Here is a 13,321-nt window from a genome sequence, read left to right on the forward strand (position 1 = left end):
AGTTTCACCACTTTCATTTCATAATCCCATGGCTAACTAGTATAAAAACACTGCTGGACCAACTGTTTCTCCCTTCAGTGTGTTATCATCCCAAGTTATTTCAGGACATGTTGGCAGGTGCCTTACTGGGGACTTATCTGAACTACTGCTCTTTTCTGGCAACACAATGTACAGATCACAGGACAGAGTGATGGAATCAGCTTGTTTGCCATGTGCGTCTCCTCCAAACAACAACCAGTGAAAGAGGCCACTCCGCCTCCACCAACACTCTACAGCTCCACCTTCTTCGGCAGGTAAGTGGGCACGAGCATGGGCCTCTTGCCAGCGTAAAAGAAGTTGCTGATAGAAAGAATAGATATGAGAGCAGACAAGGATCACAAAAGGGAATTCAGAGTTTTATTTCCAAAAAAGAGGAACGTAGTGTTGAAACAAAAAAAAAAAAAATCAAGTTCAATTAATTTTCCTCCAATTTGAATGGCTACAAAAATAGATTCTACCCAAATCCATAAAGCCAGTTAACAGTACCATAACAAACAAAAACCAAAATTACTCATTCAGATACCACATACAGCAGTCACAGGAATCTAGCATATATTATGTTTTTTAAAAAGTAAACTTCTAAAATGTTTCCATTAAAACTGAAATACCCATATGATTTTAAAAAATTGTACAAAAAATAATTTTAAACCAGTTGGAGGTAACAGTGTGCGTTTATTAAAATCCTGCACCAAGGCAGTAACATTTATAATTTAAAACCCAGCCCAGTAGAAAAGAGAAATGTGCAAACATTTAAAAAGTTATATGTACTCAGAGGCTTGTGGTGCATCAGACCAGGCGATCCACTTCTGTCCTAATGCGAGGCGGGCTCCAAGAGGAGATGTCTCTAGTGAGGCACTGAAAGGGGAGGCAGAGGCAGGCATGCATACGCATGCAAGTTGCAGCTCAGTAGCCTGCAATGCAGGGAGCAGCGACGCCCTCTCCCCAGGGACGGTTTGCCCAATCAGTAGTGTTATGGCACTCAGTCCAACGCCAGAAAGTCCTTGATGAATTCAGGTCAATCCGCTTTGAGGAAAAAAGAATGCAAAAGCCATTTTAGGAAACAGAAATTGAAAGCAAATGAGAGAAACCAGTATTTGGTCCACAGGTATGTGTCACTGCATCAGCTACAAGAATTCACACTGGGCCCAGAAGCTCTCTGAGAAGGTGCACAGACACCCATACAAGAGCTTATTTTGAAAGACAATAGCCCTATAGAGCCTCCCCCCACATGCCTTTGTTTTCTACCCATAGGTTTGCAGAATTACAGACTCAAATTTTGCTATGGTCACTGCTCAAGCCTTCTTTTGAGCACAGAGGAAGGGAAGAAGGTAAGAGCAGTAGCACAGAGTTCTGTGCATCCCGTTACGCTCAGTGAAGGCACCTTTCTTTTCAGGACTCCCTAGTAAGTCTCAAGAGATTAGAGTGATGAAATCTGTCTGGCTCTCAGGCTTCCTTTATGGCAAGGTTAAGAGTCGGGCAGAATCCTTCAAAGGGTTTCTTATCCCTTCCTTTAGAACTGGTGCAGCACATTTATTCACGTGGCACACAAGGTGCTTACACTGTTAAGTACAACACACAACCAGCAGATTCCTATCCTGAAAATACCAATCACAGTTCTGCACTCTACCATGAACCATTTAAATAAGCTAAATTTTATCAGAAACTTCAATGCACTTTCTGCTTCCTTTGGCTACTTCACCGGGCCTGAAATATCTTTAGCCTCACCTACCTCCTCCATTACTTAGTCCATGTCCTAATGGACTTCTTGCCAAATTTCTTTCTGCATAGCTCCTGTAATGAAACAAGAGAAGATTCATTATTGCCATGCAGTATCATCCCATCCACTCCCAGCTGCTGACAGAAGACCAGGATTAGGTAGTGTCCAGAGGAAGTGCGCAGAGCAGAGCATGTCAGGCAGTCACTTATCCTTACACACCAGCAGTTACCAGTCCCACCAAGCTTCCTGCATCCGTTGCAAGTAGTAGTCCTTTGTCTACACTTCCGTAGCCCCTATCACCTGAACATCAGTGTTCTAGGGAGACAAGATAAAGCCCCGCACCCATGGTGGTAGTTTAGCTCTACCGTACAGACAGAATGGGAGCAGAGATACTGAACACGTCCAAGTGACAGTGTCAAGCCAGAATTAAAACTCCAGAGTCCCATCCTCAGCCAACTAAGCCCATGTGGCCTGCCCTTAGATCAGTATGGGTTGACATGAATAGAAACCTGTATGCGAATACTCAGACTCCTGTTCCTTTGGGATGTGGGAATGTGATCTCTCCTGCTTTTCGGAGAGAAAGAGACAAAGTATTATTCATTAAAAAAAAATCAAGGGACAACATGTGAAAGAGAACCTGCCTCTCTCTATTTCCCTTTGATAGTTTGTTGGACATGCACATGATCAGATTCCAGCACAAGGATCCCTACCATCACGTCGGGCATTTCCCCTGCTTTCCCTAGAAATGCCCTCCCTTGCCAGCCCCATCCCTTAGGAACAGAAGTTGGTCAGTACTCACCCTCTGCCCCCCTCCAGAGTACTCTGGATCTCCTTCAGGACTTCTGGAAAGCAGAGAGTTAAAAAGTGAGCCGAGCCAGTGGAGATCTGCTTTCAAGGCAGCAGACTAGCCACATTCCACCTCCCGGCAAGACAGCCTTTAAAACCTGCCTCCCACCACACAGAGGTCAGACCTTTTAATATCATTGCCTCTTCAACAGTACTAGATTTTTACTGAACAGGCTGGCGCAAAGGACCGAAGCAGTCATTTGCCAGAGGAAATGCTGCCAGTCCCAGTGTACCAGAGCCCCAAAGGAACAGTCTGTTCCAGTTGTCATTTTACAAGTCCTACTGGAAAGTAAAAGGGCCTTCTCTTATCAGGGCAGTGAATGTGGCTATGCAGAACAACCCCTGCCTTAGGGCATTACTATCTGTCCAACCCCTCATGTCTATTGATTCATAATAAAACCAGTATTTCTAGCAGTCTGGTGTAACTGCAGATCCCTTGGAACCAAGGGCTGGAACCGGCAGAATTCCCAGCGGCTATCCTGTTTTCCCATCCAGAAATGCACTTGCCCTGACAGTAGCAAGTTCATCTCACTCACTTTCGTCATTGAGTAAGGCATGTTCCATCAGCCTCCCAGACTTCCTTTCTAAAAAGAGAGTAGGAAAAAAGTTGTTATCTAGTAATGTTTTCCCCTCTTCATGAAATACATGCACTTTTGAAAACCCACAATAGAACTGTTTTTTCTTCAAGTCCTTTTGACTTCACCGAATGCTTCACAACTAATCCTTAAAGGTTCTCACGTACTGAATTGTATTTTCCAGCAATACTGGTTTGGCTAACAGAAGATATCTGTAATTTCAGACCTTGTCTTCCCACAACCTCTTCCTTCCAGCAGGAACTACATTCTATTCTTTCAAGACAATCTTGCTACATGCAACCTACTTTAGCACTAGCAACGGCAGTTTAGCACTAGCAACGGCAGTGTCCAGGCCAGAGTGCTTTCTTCATGCCCCTCCTTACTTTCCCTTTCCTATGTGGAAAACATCAACTGTAGCAATAGGAAAGACTTTGAAATGCTGTATTTAGCACAATTTTTTTTGCTTACCATCTTCTCCATAGTCACCTGAAGTCCTTCCTGATCCCCTAGAAGAGGAAGGGGGGCAAAAAACAAACACTGACTCTGAGGCATAGGAGTGCAGAGAATTCACCTATACTCTTGGCAGCTAAGAGAAGCTTCAGTGCATGCTACCTAAATGGCATGTTGGGCAAGCATGCAGGAAGGACTTCATCACGTATTGGTGATACAGAGGTCTGAGGGCACTAGAGAACCTCTTTAATAAAATTCCTATAGGACCTCCATCAGTGTCAGAACTATTATTTGCTGATGTTCCAAAAGGAGAAGCACTAAGTTTTCCTTCACAGAGCAACAGTTCAGTCTCTTCAATAACACACAGCCCTTAAGTAAAGCAAGCCAGAATTTACAGCTTGTTACTCTAGCTTCAGGAGACCAATTCCCATGTGATTACTTTGTCCCAGCAGCAGTACTGCAAATAGGAAAACCATCGGGGAGAAGGTCACATTTCCTCATGCCAATCCATCCAGGAATGATGTTAAGAGTCTTCAAACAATAATCCTACTAAAACTTCTGCCTCATTTATTTATATATATTTTTAAAGAGAGTTTCTCTGTGAAATACAATACTTTGTGGGTGACAGCCTGGAAAGGGAGATGGGCTACAGAAACATTTAGAACTCATACCACAGGCTTGCTTGCATCACCTGCAGCACAGGAGCAGGTCACACTACCCAGACATAGTGTATAGGAGTTTTATGGACTTTACCTGGATTTTCTTGTAGTATTCTCCGTGCCAGACCCATTGCGCACGTGATTGTTGCTTGTAAGTTCTGGCACATCAACAACGCACTGGGGCTCCACTAACCACTTGGTAGAAAGGGAAAACCTCTCAAACTCTGATGGTGAGATCAGATAGAAACCTATAGAGGACAGAGAGAAATTATAAACAATTCTCAAGTCCAAGAATGTGGTTCCAGAACTAAAAGCGACCCAAAAAAGAACAGATACAAGTGTCATATATGTTCAACAGAAAAGGGCCTGTTTGCATTTCTTCTTTGCCAGTGTTATCCTGATTTAGATAAGAAGATATTACCCCAGTTTCCCTAAGAGCAGTTAACCTGAGCAATTTAAGATTAGGCTGAAGGATAATTGTGTTGTTCTATGCTGACTTTTATGAAAAGATATCCAGCAGCACAGAAAGATGTAAAGACTCAACTGCCAAGCAGAGATCCACCTTCAGTAGCCATTACATGTTGGATCCCAGTTTTGCAATTTAAGTGTTGATCCAAAACCACATACAGGAGGTATAATACAGCCATTTTCACTGTGCTTGCTACTTAGAGGGCCATTCCCTTATCTCCAAGGAAGAAGGGGGTGGCCAGATGGAAGCTACCTATGGGGCACATCCAACTTGTTAGCTAAAAGTTAGGAATAATAGAATAAGCTCACATTTGTTTCTGCTAATTCATACATCAATACCTGCTGGCAACTGGAACTGGCCAAAAATATATAACTTGGACACATTTATGTAATGCTCACCTATGTACGCAGACAGTTCTAAAACCTGAGCCCTACAACTGCTCTGTCACTGTTACAAACACACAGTAGAGGCAGAGGATTTGGGAGAACACCACCTTACCTTGGCCATATTTGGTGAAGACGCAGGATGCAATGCCGCTCACATCCTCTTTGCGGATGCAAGGGTAGCGGATCTGTAACTTGAGGAATGGCAATGAGATGATCTGAATGTCTCCCAGGTTAGTCAGGACAGCCAGGTCATTTTCACTATAATCGTTCGTCTTGCAGCTGCCAAAGTTGGCAACTGTCACCTTTCGTACCCTACAACCTTCCAGTGCCGTCAGCTTGAGCTTCAGTTTGGAGCTAACCTTGGGTAATGTGAAGACCTGTCAATAGGAACAAGACACTGACAACTCCTTCCTGTACAATGAAAGCCAGCAGCCACACCCCAGGACATCTGCTGCTCTCTCCTTTAACAGTGTTTGTATTCACAGTGAATACACACTAATGTAATCTGAGTCAACCTGGCTTCCTGTTCATGGGGAAAAAAAAAATAATAATAATAATAATCAGCCACAGTCAGTGTTAAGAGTCTGCTTCTGTTCTGCCATCAACCAGTTTTACACTTCAAGCTGCAAACTGCATTTTTCTCCTACTTTTTTCAAAAGCCCTCTGTACTCAGCTAAAAAATAAGGAAAAAAAATGGGGTTTACATTGCATGCTCTTCCACATTAAAAAAAACAAGGAGAGCCTACAGCATGCTATGTATGACTCTCTTCTAAGCTAGTTAGTATGCAAAACAAGAAACTTTAGCTGCTTATAGAAATGCCTACAAATTACTGTTTCTTTACAGTGTTACATGGAACTAACCACAGAATCAAAAGCTCCTTCCCAAAAGCAGAAGCAGCCTTGTAGAGAGTTTAAATATAGGAATAAAATTTCTATATTCAGTGTGCACATCATTATGCCGAATACTCAATTTGTCTGCACACACCTGATTTCCATGGGCTCAGGACTATTGTCATCATTTTTCTGGACAATACCACACTGAAGTACTATTCCTGAAGTATTATTCAAATTCAGAAGAATAACTATTCCGAAGAGCACTGCCCAGTGCTTTAGCACATTTTACATGCAGTCCACACGCACTCCTGTGTGATACCTTAAACTGCTCTTCAGATACCACCAGCAGTTGATGGCTGCCTTGCATATCAGGGCTCTTCGAAAGGTCATGTGCTACTTCCAGAGGTTCTGGGAGGGGAGTGCTGCGCCCATCCAAGACAAGTATACCCACAACAGGAGCCCTGTGCATCAGCTGAATTTCTTTGGCTAGACAAGATGAAGAAAAAACAAACAAACAAACAAAAAAACCCCCACAAACAAACAGAATTCTAGTCAGAGACACTGTGCTAGAAACTCAGCTCACATCCTCTCAAAGCTGGAGAGCCATAGACCTCTGCTATAGAAACATTATCTAAAAAGATTTAAGAGTTAAAGGATATTTGGACTAAATTGGTTCATGTTAAACAGTAACTATTATTACACAGAGACAACGGGCCCATCTGTCACCATAAGGTACATGTACACTGACTTGATGGTAAGCTTTAGTGACAGCTAATGCAATTTCAGATTTCTGAAGTCAGTGGGAATTGAGGCTAAGCAAGGTCAGGAAGCACTGGAGCTCAGTTACTCTCAGGCTTAACTTCAGAGCAAGCATTGCTCGAGCTCAGACAATGCTATATTTATCACCACTCTCTCACTGGCAAACAGTAGTAATTGAGCCATCTTGCTTTTCTATTTCTATAGCTACAGACATGCCACTCTGTTATAAGAGTGACACCTAGATCCATTAGGACTCTTGTTTTCATGAGCCATACTTACCCTGCTCTGCCCTGACAGGTTCATCCATCCTCCTCTCTGCCGGAGGAACACGTAAACAGAACGCGTAGACCGTACCTCCATTGGTGCCTGCCCACAAGGACGGGCAGTGGCGGGAGCCTGGAGCAACGAGAGGGCTCATGAGCACAACACCATCTCTGGCAACCTCGGATGCCTGCTTTCCTTAACACACTAGCTGTATGCACCCTCTTGCTGTTTACCTCCTAAACACCTTTATATCACGGCAGACTCACCAGGGAAACTACAGTTTCTTAGCACTTCTCTTTCCAAAACTTCACCATCAACAGCCCTGATAAAAGACATGGCATGCGAGTAACTGGAACAGAGTGCAATTTCCCTCAGTCACCACCATTGCTGCATCCAGTTTTCATGTATTTATATCACATATGAGCAGAGGAAGCTTAAAGTTTGGGCTCTGATGCTCACCCAGCCACCACCTTCACCAGAATTAAAAGGTGACGCTGGGGCAAGCGATGAACTTTAGAGTAACTAGACAGGGAAAACCTTATGCTCAAATGTCAGAAGCCATTTCAGCACATTTGAAAACCCATGCTTTCAGACCATCTAGGAGGATGAACTACTTATCGCCTTGGATTAGCCAGCAGCCAGAACAGCTAAATAACAGTTCTGCATGACAACATATGTTCTTGCTCTAGATTAGTTTTTCAGCATAGCACAAAGTACAACACAGGAGGTGCTGAATTTTCCAGGCAGTAAGACCCTAATGTGTTCCTTGGCAGAAGAGGGAAAAATCCACTCAGAAGGAAGGAGATGCTTTTTCTACTCACTATCTCTCAAGAAGGTGTCAGCAAAATATAAGGTGCGCACAAAGCCAGTGAAAGAGTCTTCTGCAGACCGGGCTTCAATCTTCCGCTGGACTGGAGCCAGTTCCATTTCCTGCAGCGTATCCTGGTCAAATTTGGCATTTGCCTCTTGAACCTTCAAATGTGAGGAAACATTCTGCAAGTCAGGCACAACATCTCTCCCTTGTCCACAACACAAGGATGCAGATTAAACACGTGGCTTCAGAAGAGCAGAGCAGCCCAGTTTACCTGAATGTACTACAAAGAACTAGTTTTGCCCGTTTCCTACCAGGCCACTGCACACTGTAGGAACACTGTTCCTCTGGTACCAACTACACATGCCAGTTACGGTATATAAAACTCAGGGAGCCTTACAGAACTAATACTCACATCTCTCTATAGCCATTTATTTTACTTTTTCTCCAAGTTTTGTCCTCCTCTCCCCATTGCAAAGACACAGGGAAGAGAGGGAGATAGTAAGAGCAGCAGGCAATAGAAAGGAAAAGCGCCATCATACCAGTGAGCAGGTATATTCTGAATCACAGGTTCAATGCCAGACTGTACATTTTCCCCTGAAAATGTAACTATTTTTGTCTAACAGCTAGCAGCATCAGAAGTTGCTATTTTTGCCATTATATCAATCAGCCACCGATCCCACAGGAGGACTGCAGACCACCTCCTTCTCTGCGCAGCCTAATCAGGACTCTACATGCTCCAAGTTGTATATAGACAGGGCCCCAAAAAACTGGACCCCTTACCTCAGAGGCATTTCCACTACCTCCTCGCCGCTTCCGACTAGACACCCGGCTTCTTCTGATCCGTCTGAATGATTGCCGGAGAGACTTCTTCAAGGATTTCACCCGAGAGAGTGGGCCTTCTAAGGCCAATTGGTCACTGGGATGCAGTGTACATCTTAAAAAAAAATAATAATAAAAAAAAATAAAAAGGAGAGGGTAGGCACATGGTCACTTTCTACTGGGTGGCAATTGCTACTAAGAGTTCAACGTGACATGTACAAATGCAGAGACAAGAACATGCTTATCTTCTTGAAGATCTTCAAGAAGTCTAATGAGGTAGGACTTCCTGCTATACTGCTGCTGTCTAGAAACCTATTCTCATAACTTGCTTAGTTAGGAATTCCAGGCCATCTGTAACTAGGAATTACCCTGAAGCTTCTGGAAGGAAGATACTTACTTCACAAAGACCAGTCTTTTCTGCTGGTGGTCAAAAAGCCCAAAACCATGACTGGTACCAAAGGCCACGAGCTTCCATTCAGAGTGAAGGGCCAATGAGGTGACCACAGCTGGTGGTTGACATTGGACCAGAACAAATGGCTGAAAACCAGCTTCAAATCGGACAGGACCGTCTCGAGTCTTTAGTTTCTCGTGACCTTTCCATCGATAGCCCTCTTGGTCCTGCAGGAGATCTGCTTCAGCATGGTCCACAACATGTTCTGCATCTTCATCATTCAGTTCCATCACCAGTACCTGAAAGGAAGAGAACAAGCTATTAGAGCTTCTACTACCCAGGCAGTCTTCCAAGCTGCCAAGTCAGAGTGACATCAACAAGCCAAGAAAAGTCAGAAGATAAGTTCTCCACAGCTGGAAAAATTAAAGCTCCTCTCAGAGCTGATAAATAATGTTAGATAAAGTCTAAAAAACAGATTAGAGAAAGTAGGCAGCCATCAGACAACATTTCCAGTGACTAGTTTGATTAATCACTACAGAAATTAGTGTTTGCAATTTTGACACATCTCCAATTTGCACTGTAACAGGCTGCACTAAAAGCAAGGTTGATGGTGACTATTTATATATCAATACCTGCCCTGCTGTTCCAGCTACAGCCAAGTATCCACTGTATTTACACAGGTAGATCTTCTGGATCCCAAGTCTGGGATCATCACTGTAAGGGTCAAAGGTACCAACCTAGAACAGAGAGAGAGGGAGAAGGGGTATGTGTATGTTTGCACAACGGCTAATCTTTGTAGATGTATTAGTAGTACACGAATAAAAACTCCTCAGCTTCAGAAAGCTTCCACAAGCAATAATTATCTCACCTTGCGAAGTGGAGGCCATTCATCCTCACCCAGGGTGTTCATATTGTCATTGGGATCAGCATCTGTGAGAAATACTCTCACTGTACTTAGCTTATACAGGAGGTGTAAGCAGACACCAGATGCATCCCAAAACCGCACAGTGCCATCTTCATGCCTGTATGGGGGAGGGTTACAGAAAGCACAGATCATACAGAGGCACAGCAAATCACAAAGATGATAAAACAGAGGAGAAAAACAATGCAGTCAAAGGTTAAAACACGCTATTTTCAGTGCCCTGAACTGTGGCAAATTATAGCTTCAAGACTTTATTTTTTTTAAATCCAGTTTGTTCTTGATCTGACATCAATATAGAATTTAAGGTTACTCCAAAAAGCACCAAAAAGGAAAAAAAGCCCAAGCACATGGAAGGAACAACTCACCCTGAAAAAAATACTACTAGTAGAAAAGCTATGGGCTAAAAATCGAGCTTTAATCTTAGTTCTCCAGGTGAGAATTGGCAACATTCTTCCCAGGACTTCTAACAAACAACTTGCTGCACCAAGAATGAAGTGTCTGAAGAACAGCCCACAGAAATGCTTGAAAGTGCTTTGAAAAGAAAATGATACTTTTTTTGTGGTGAGGCAATTTCTTGCTAGCTACTTCATTCCAGCACTTGCTAAATCTGTTCATGCTGATCAAAACAGACAGGAGTCCAAACTAACCTCTTTGAGATTCACAACAGTGTAAATAGGGAAAAAAAAGCTTAAAACTTGCAAGATTAAGCTCTGCATTTACATCACTTCCTTTGAATCAGTCTGGATTACTGCCTGCACTTGTACAGTGAAGTGTACGAAAGGAAAGGATAACATTTCAGAATCAAAAATAAGGCAGCTTTATAGGTTATCTGTGGATATTGGGACCTGTCCTCTCAAAAGCAGCAGAAATGCTTTGCTTTATGAACCTAGCAGCCCAGGTTTGAGGAGTTATATTGTAAAGTTTCTTCTTTCCACAAGATGAGCAGACTGTAATCTCAAGGGAAAGCCTCGGTTAGTTCAAAAGGAAGGACAAATAGGCTGGAAGGGCTCCTTGAATTTTATCAGGTAAGTACATACCCTGTTAGAAGCAAGTCCCTCTGAGGAGGATCTGGAGCTAAGTTGGTGCCACCGTCAATTGGCCATGGCTACAAATACATGAAGGGAAGACTGTGACTTCCAGGGCAGTGACAGTATGAAGAGAATACACAGTCAGCAGGAGAGCATGAACTTTAGTGCAAGTGGCAGTGAAACAGCCCATGCTGTTAGCTTTTGTTTGGATTAGATGTTCCTGTTCTGACACCAGCTGTGCTTTTTAGTAGAAGATATTCTACACATTTCCTCAAGAAGCTGTGCCGAAAGCTTCCAGCTTCTAATTGAGGAGTTTGTTACCCCTGACAGCTGGGAACACTCACAGTTTCCTTCTGGCTTGTCAAAGCCTGAAAAAAAAATCACGTTTTAATCCCCACAGTGTGAGCAACTGCATTGGTGGTGGTCTGGGAAAAAGTCCTTCTCAACCCTGCTAAGAGGCAGGACAGCGCCTGTTGGGACTCAGCCCTGCACACCCATGGTCAGCAGCACAGCCCACCCACACTCCGAGCATGCTATGCTGTTCTTAAATGCATGTGATCACATCTACACTTAAAGCTGCCATACCATCTTGGAGTAGTGAATGTTCTGCTTGCTCCCAGCACTGATAATCCTCTCCCACAGTTTCAGGGGGATGTTGGAGACGTGGTGCGAGCAGGTGATGGCTGAGCAGTGGAGAGAAGCCAGGTACGGAGGATGGACTGCTGGCCAGCCTGCAGACTTTAAGTCTATCACCACCAGCTCTTCTTCTGCCAGCACCACCATAGCAGAAGGATCATCAAACTCTGTGGAAACAAGATTCATTGAGGCTAACAAAAAAGACTATCCAAGGTTAATAGAAACAAGCTTCCTGTAAAGCTCATATGGAAACTACTGCCATGGAGCTCTATACAAACATATTTTTGTTGGCAATACCTCTAAATGCTTCTGTGTTAACTGGGCCTATTGAGGCACTGATATTAATAGAATTCAAGATATTAATAGATTTACTGCAAGTTCATGTTCCTCTATATCATTGCTGGGACTGTCAGAGGGACTCAGTTTTTCTTTGAGGTGGAATCTGTAAACTGCATCCACAGCTAAACAAAACAAGTTTATACTCACCAATACAACTCAAAAGTCCTACCTAAAGCTAATTAACAGCAGGGCGTGATGGACATGTATACACCCCAGCAATGACCCATTTAGTACTGTATGGACCACAGTCCAGCTAGGCTAAGCTGCTTAAACACAATAATGCCATGGGTGTTGCAGAAGGCTTCTCTGTTTGAACTGACAAGTGTTTACAATTCAACACTCTCACTCTGGAGTTTTCCCTGCTTCTAACACATTGAGCCACGTCCTCTGGACTTTCTTTAATGAGAACATACATCTAATATATATTTATACACATTAGACATGATTACAAGCAAAAGAAATCTGTTAATGTAACCTTAGACATGACATTTACACACTGAATCCAGAAGTTAATTCTACTTACAACTAGAAATCTTAACCCACATGAAAAACACTTAGTCTGCAGTAACACGTACAAGACAGCCGCATTAGCAACTGGTGAGGAAGACCAGAGCTATGAATTGTTTCACACCAGTAGCTATCAATGAAGCTACACAAATCTAAGTGAAAGCATAGTTGCATTTGTGTCACCGGGGGTAGGGGTGAATAAACAGTACAAACCATGAGCAAACTGGCAGCTCCTCCCTGAGATTCCCTAACCTGTACTTTCACTTCCCTTTAGTAGTTTGATTATCTGCAATATACTTGCAAGAAGGCAAGTCTATAAGCAAAGATATATCACTCCAGCAGAAGTAACTTAAAGTAATTACTACTTGGCACCACTCTAGTTAAGCATCCTGGGTTTCTCCTCTAACTGACCACAGCCATAACACAGCAATAATCAGTTCAGGTTCTTCATGAAGACTGTGGAGATGCTTTAAAACATTTCAAATCCAGTTTTAGTTCACTATCTTGTGTACTATCATTTGCAGTTGTCTACAGACCTTCTGAACTGGACAGGTAATATCATACCTGTACTGCATTACGCATGATGAGCCCTGCACTCTGATTAATACTGCCAACATTAACCATATATACTCTGTACTGAAAATAGCATTTTCCCCTACAAAGGCACATATTTGAGCCCATTGCTTATGGAAAGAATCTGTTTTAAATTGCTGAAGTAGCAAACATACTAAAATTTTTTAATGACTTCTATAAACTCATCCACCTGCTAATGAAAAACAAAACCCCCAAAAGACAGGAAGGGTTAGTCCACACATTTTTCTTTTTAAAATTTCAGCATATTCAGTGTTGTGGAAAGTCACTACCTAT

The 13,321-nt window shown here is 42.9% G+C and overlaps 1 protein-coding gene across 4 annotated transcripts in view; it reads right to left on the reverse strand.

The window, feature by feature from the left end:
- Window positions 1-374: 374 nt before the first annotated feature.
- The window catches only part of LLGL2 (LLGL scribble cell polarity complex component 2), a 34,742-nt gene continuing 21,795 nt past the window's right edge, over window positions 375-13,321 (reverse strand). For 3 of the 4 annotated variants that reach the window (XM_067308492.1, XM_067308490.1, XM_067308493.1), the window contains exons 11-27: window positions 11,558-11,775; window positions 10,982-11,049; window positions 9,891-10,044; window positions 9,655-9,759; window positions 9,029-9,321; window positions 8,593-8,746; window positions 7,820-7,970; window positions 7,014-7,130; window positions 6,295-6,461; window positions 5,254-5,518; window positions 4,381-4,534; window positions 3,646-3,683; window positions 3,139-3,186; window positions 2,556-2,598; window positions 2,266-2,320; window positions 1,769-1,830; window positions 375-1,062 (exon numbers count right to left, since the gene is read on the reverse strand). In XM_067308492.1, coding sequence (XP_067164593.1) covers window positions 1,777-1,830; window positions 2,266-2,320; window positions 2,556-2,598; window positions 3,139-3,186; window positions 3,646-3,683; window positions 4,381-4,534; window positions 5,254-5,518; window positions 6,295-6,461; window positions 7,014-7,130; window positions 7,820-7,970; window positions 8,593-8,746; window positions 9,029-9,321; window positions 9,655-9,759; window positions 9,891-10,044; window positions 10,982-11,049; window positions 11,558-11,775 — 2,084 coding nt within the window. In that variant the 3' untranslated portion in view covers window positions 375-1,062; window positions 1,769-1,776. The remainder of the gene's footprint in view (window positions 1,063-1,768; window positions 1,831-2,265; window positions 2,321-2,555; window positions 2,599-3,138; window positions 3,187-3,645; window positions 3,684-4,380; window positions 4,535-5,253; window positions 5,519-6,294; window positions 6,462-7,013; window positions 7,131-7,819; window positions 7,971-8,592; window positions 8,747-9,028; window positions 9,322-9,654; window positions 9,760-9,890; window positions 10,045-10,981; window positions 11,050-11,557; window positions 11,776-13,321) is intronic. The other variant, XM_067308491.1, reaches the window with a different exon arrangement.

This window comes from Apteryx mantelli, chromosome 19 (assembly GCF_036417845.1).
Source record: "Apteryx mantelli isolate bAptMan1 chromosome 19, bAptMan1.hap1, whole genome shotgun sequence".
In the NCBI taxonomy this organism is placed as follows: Eukaryota; Metazoa; Chordata; class Aves; order Apterygiformes; family Apterygidae; genus Apteryx; species Apteryx mantelli.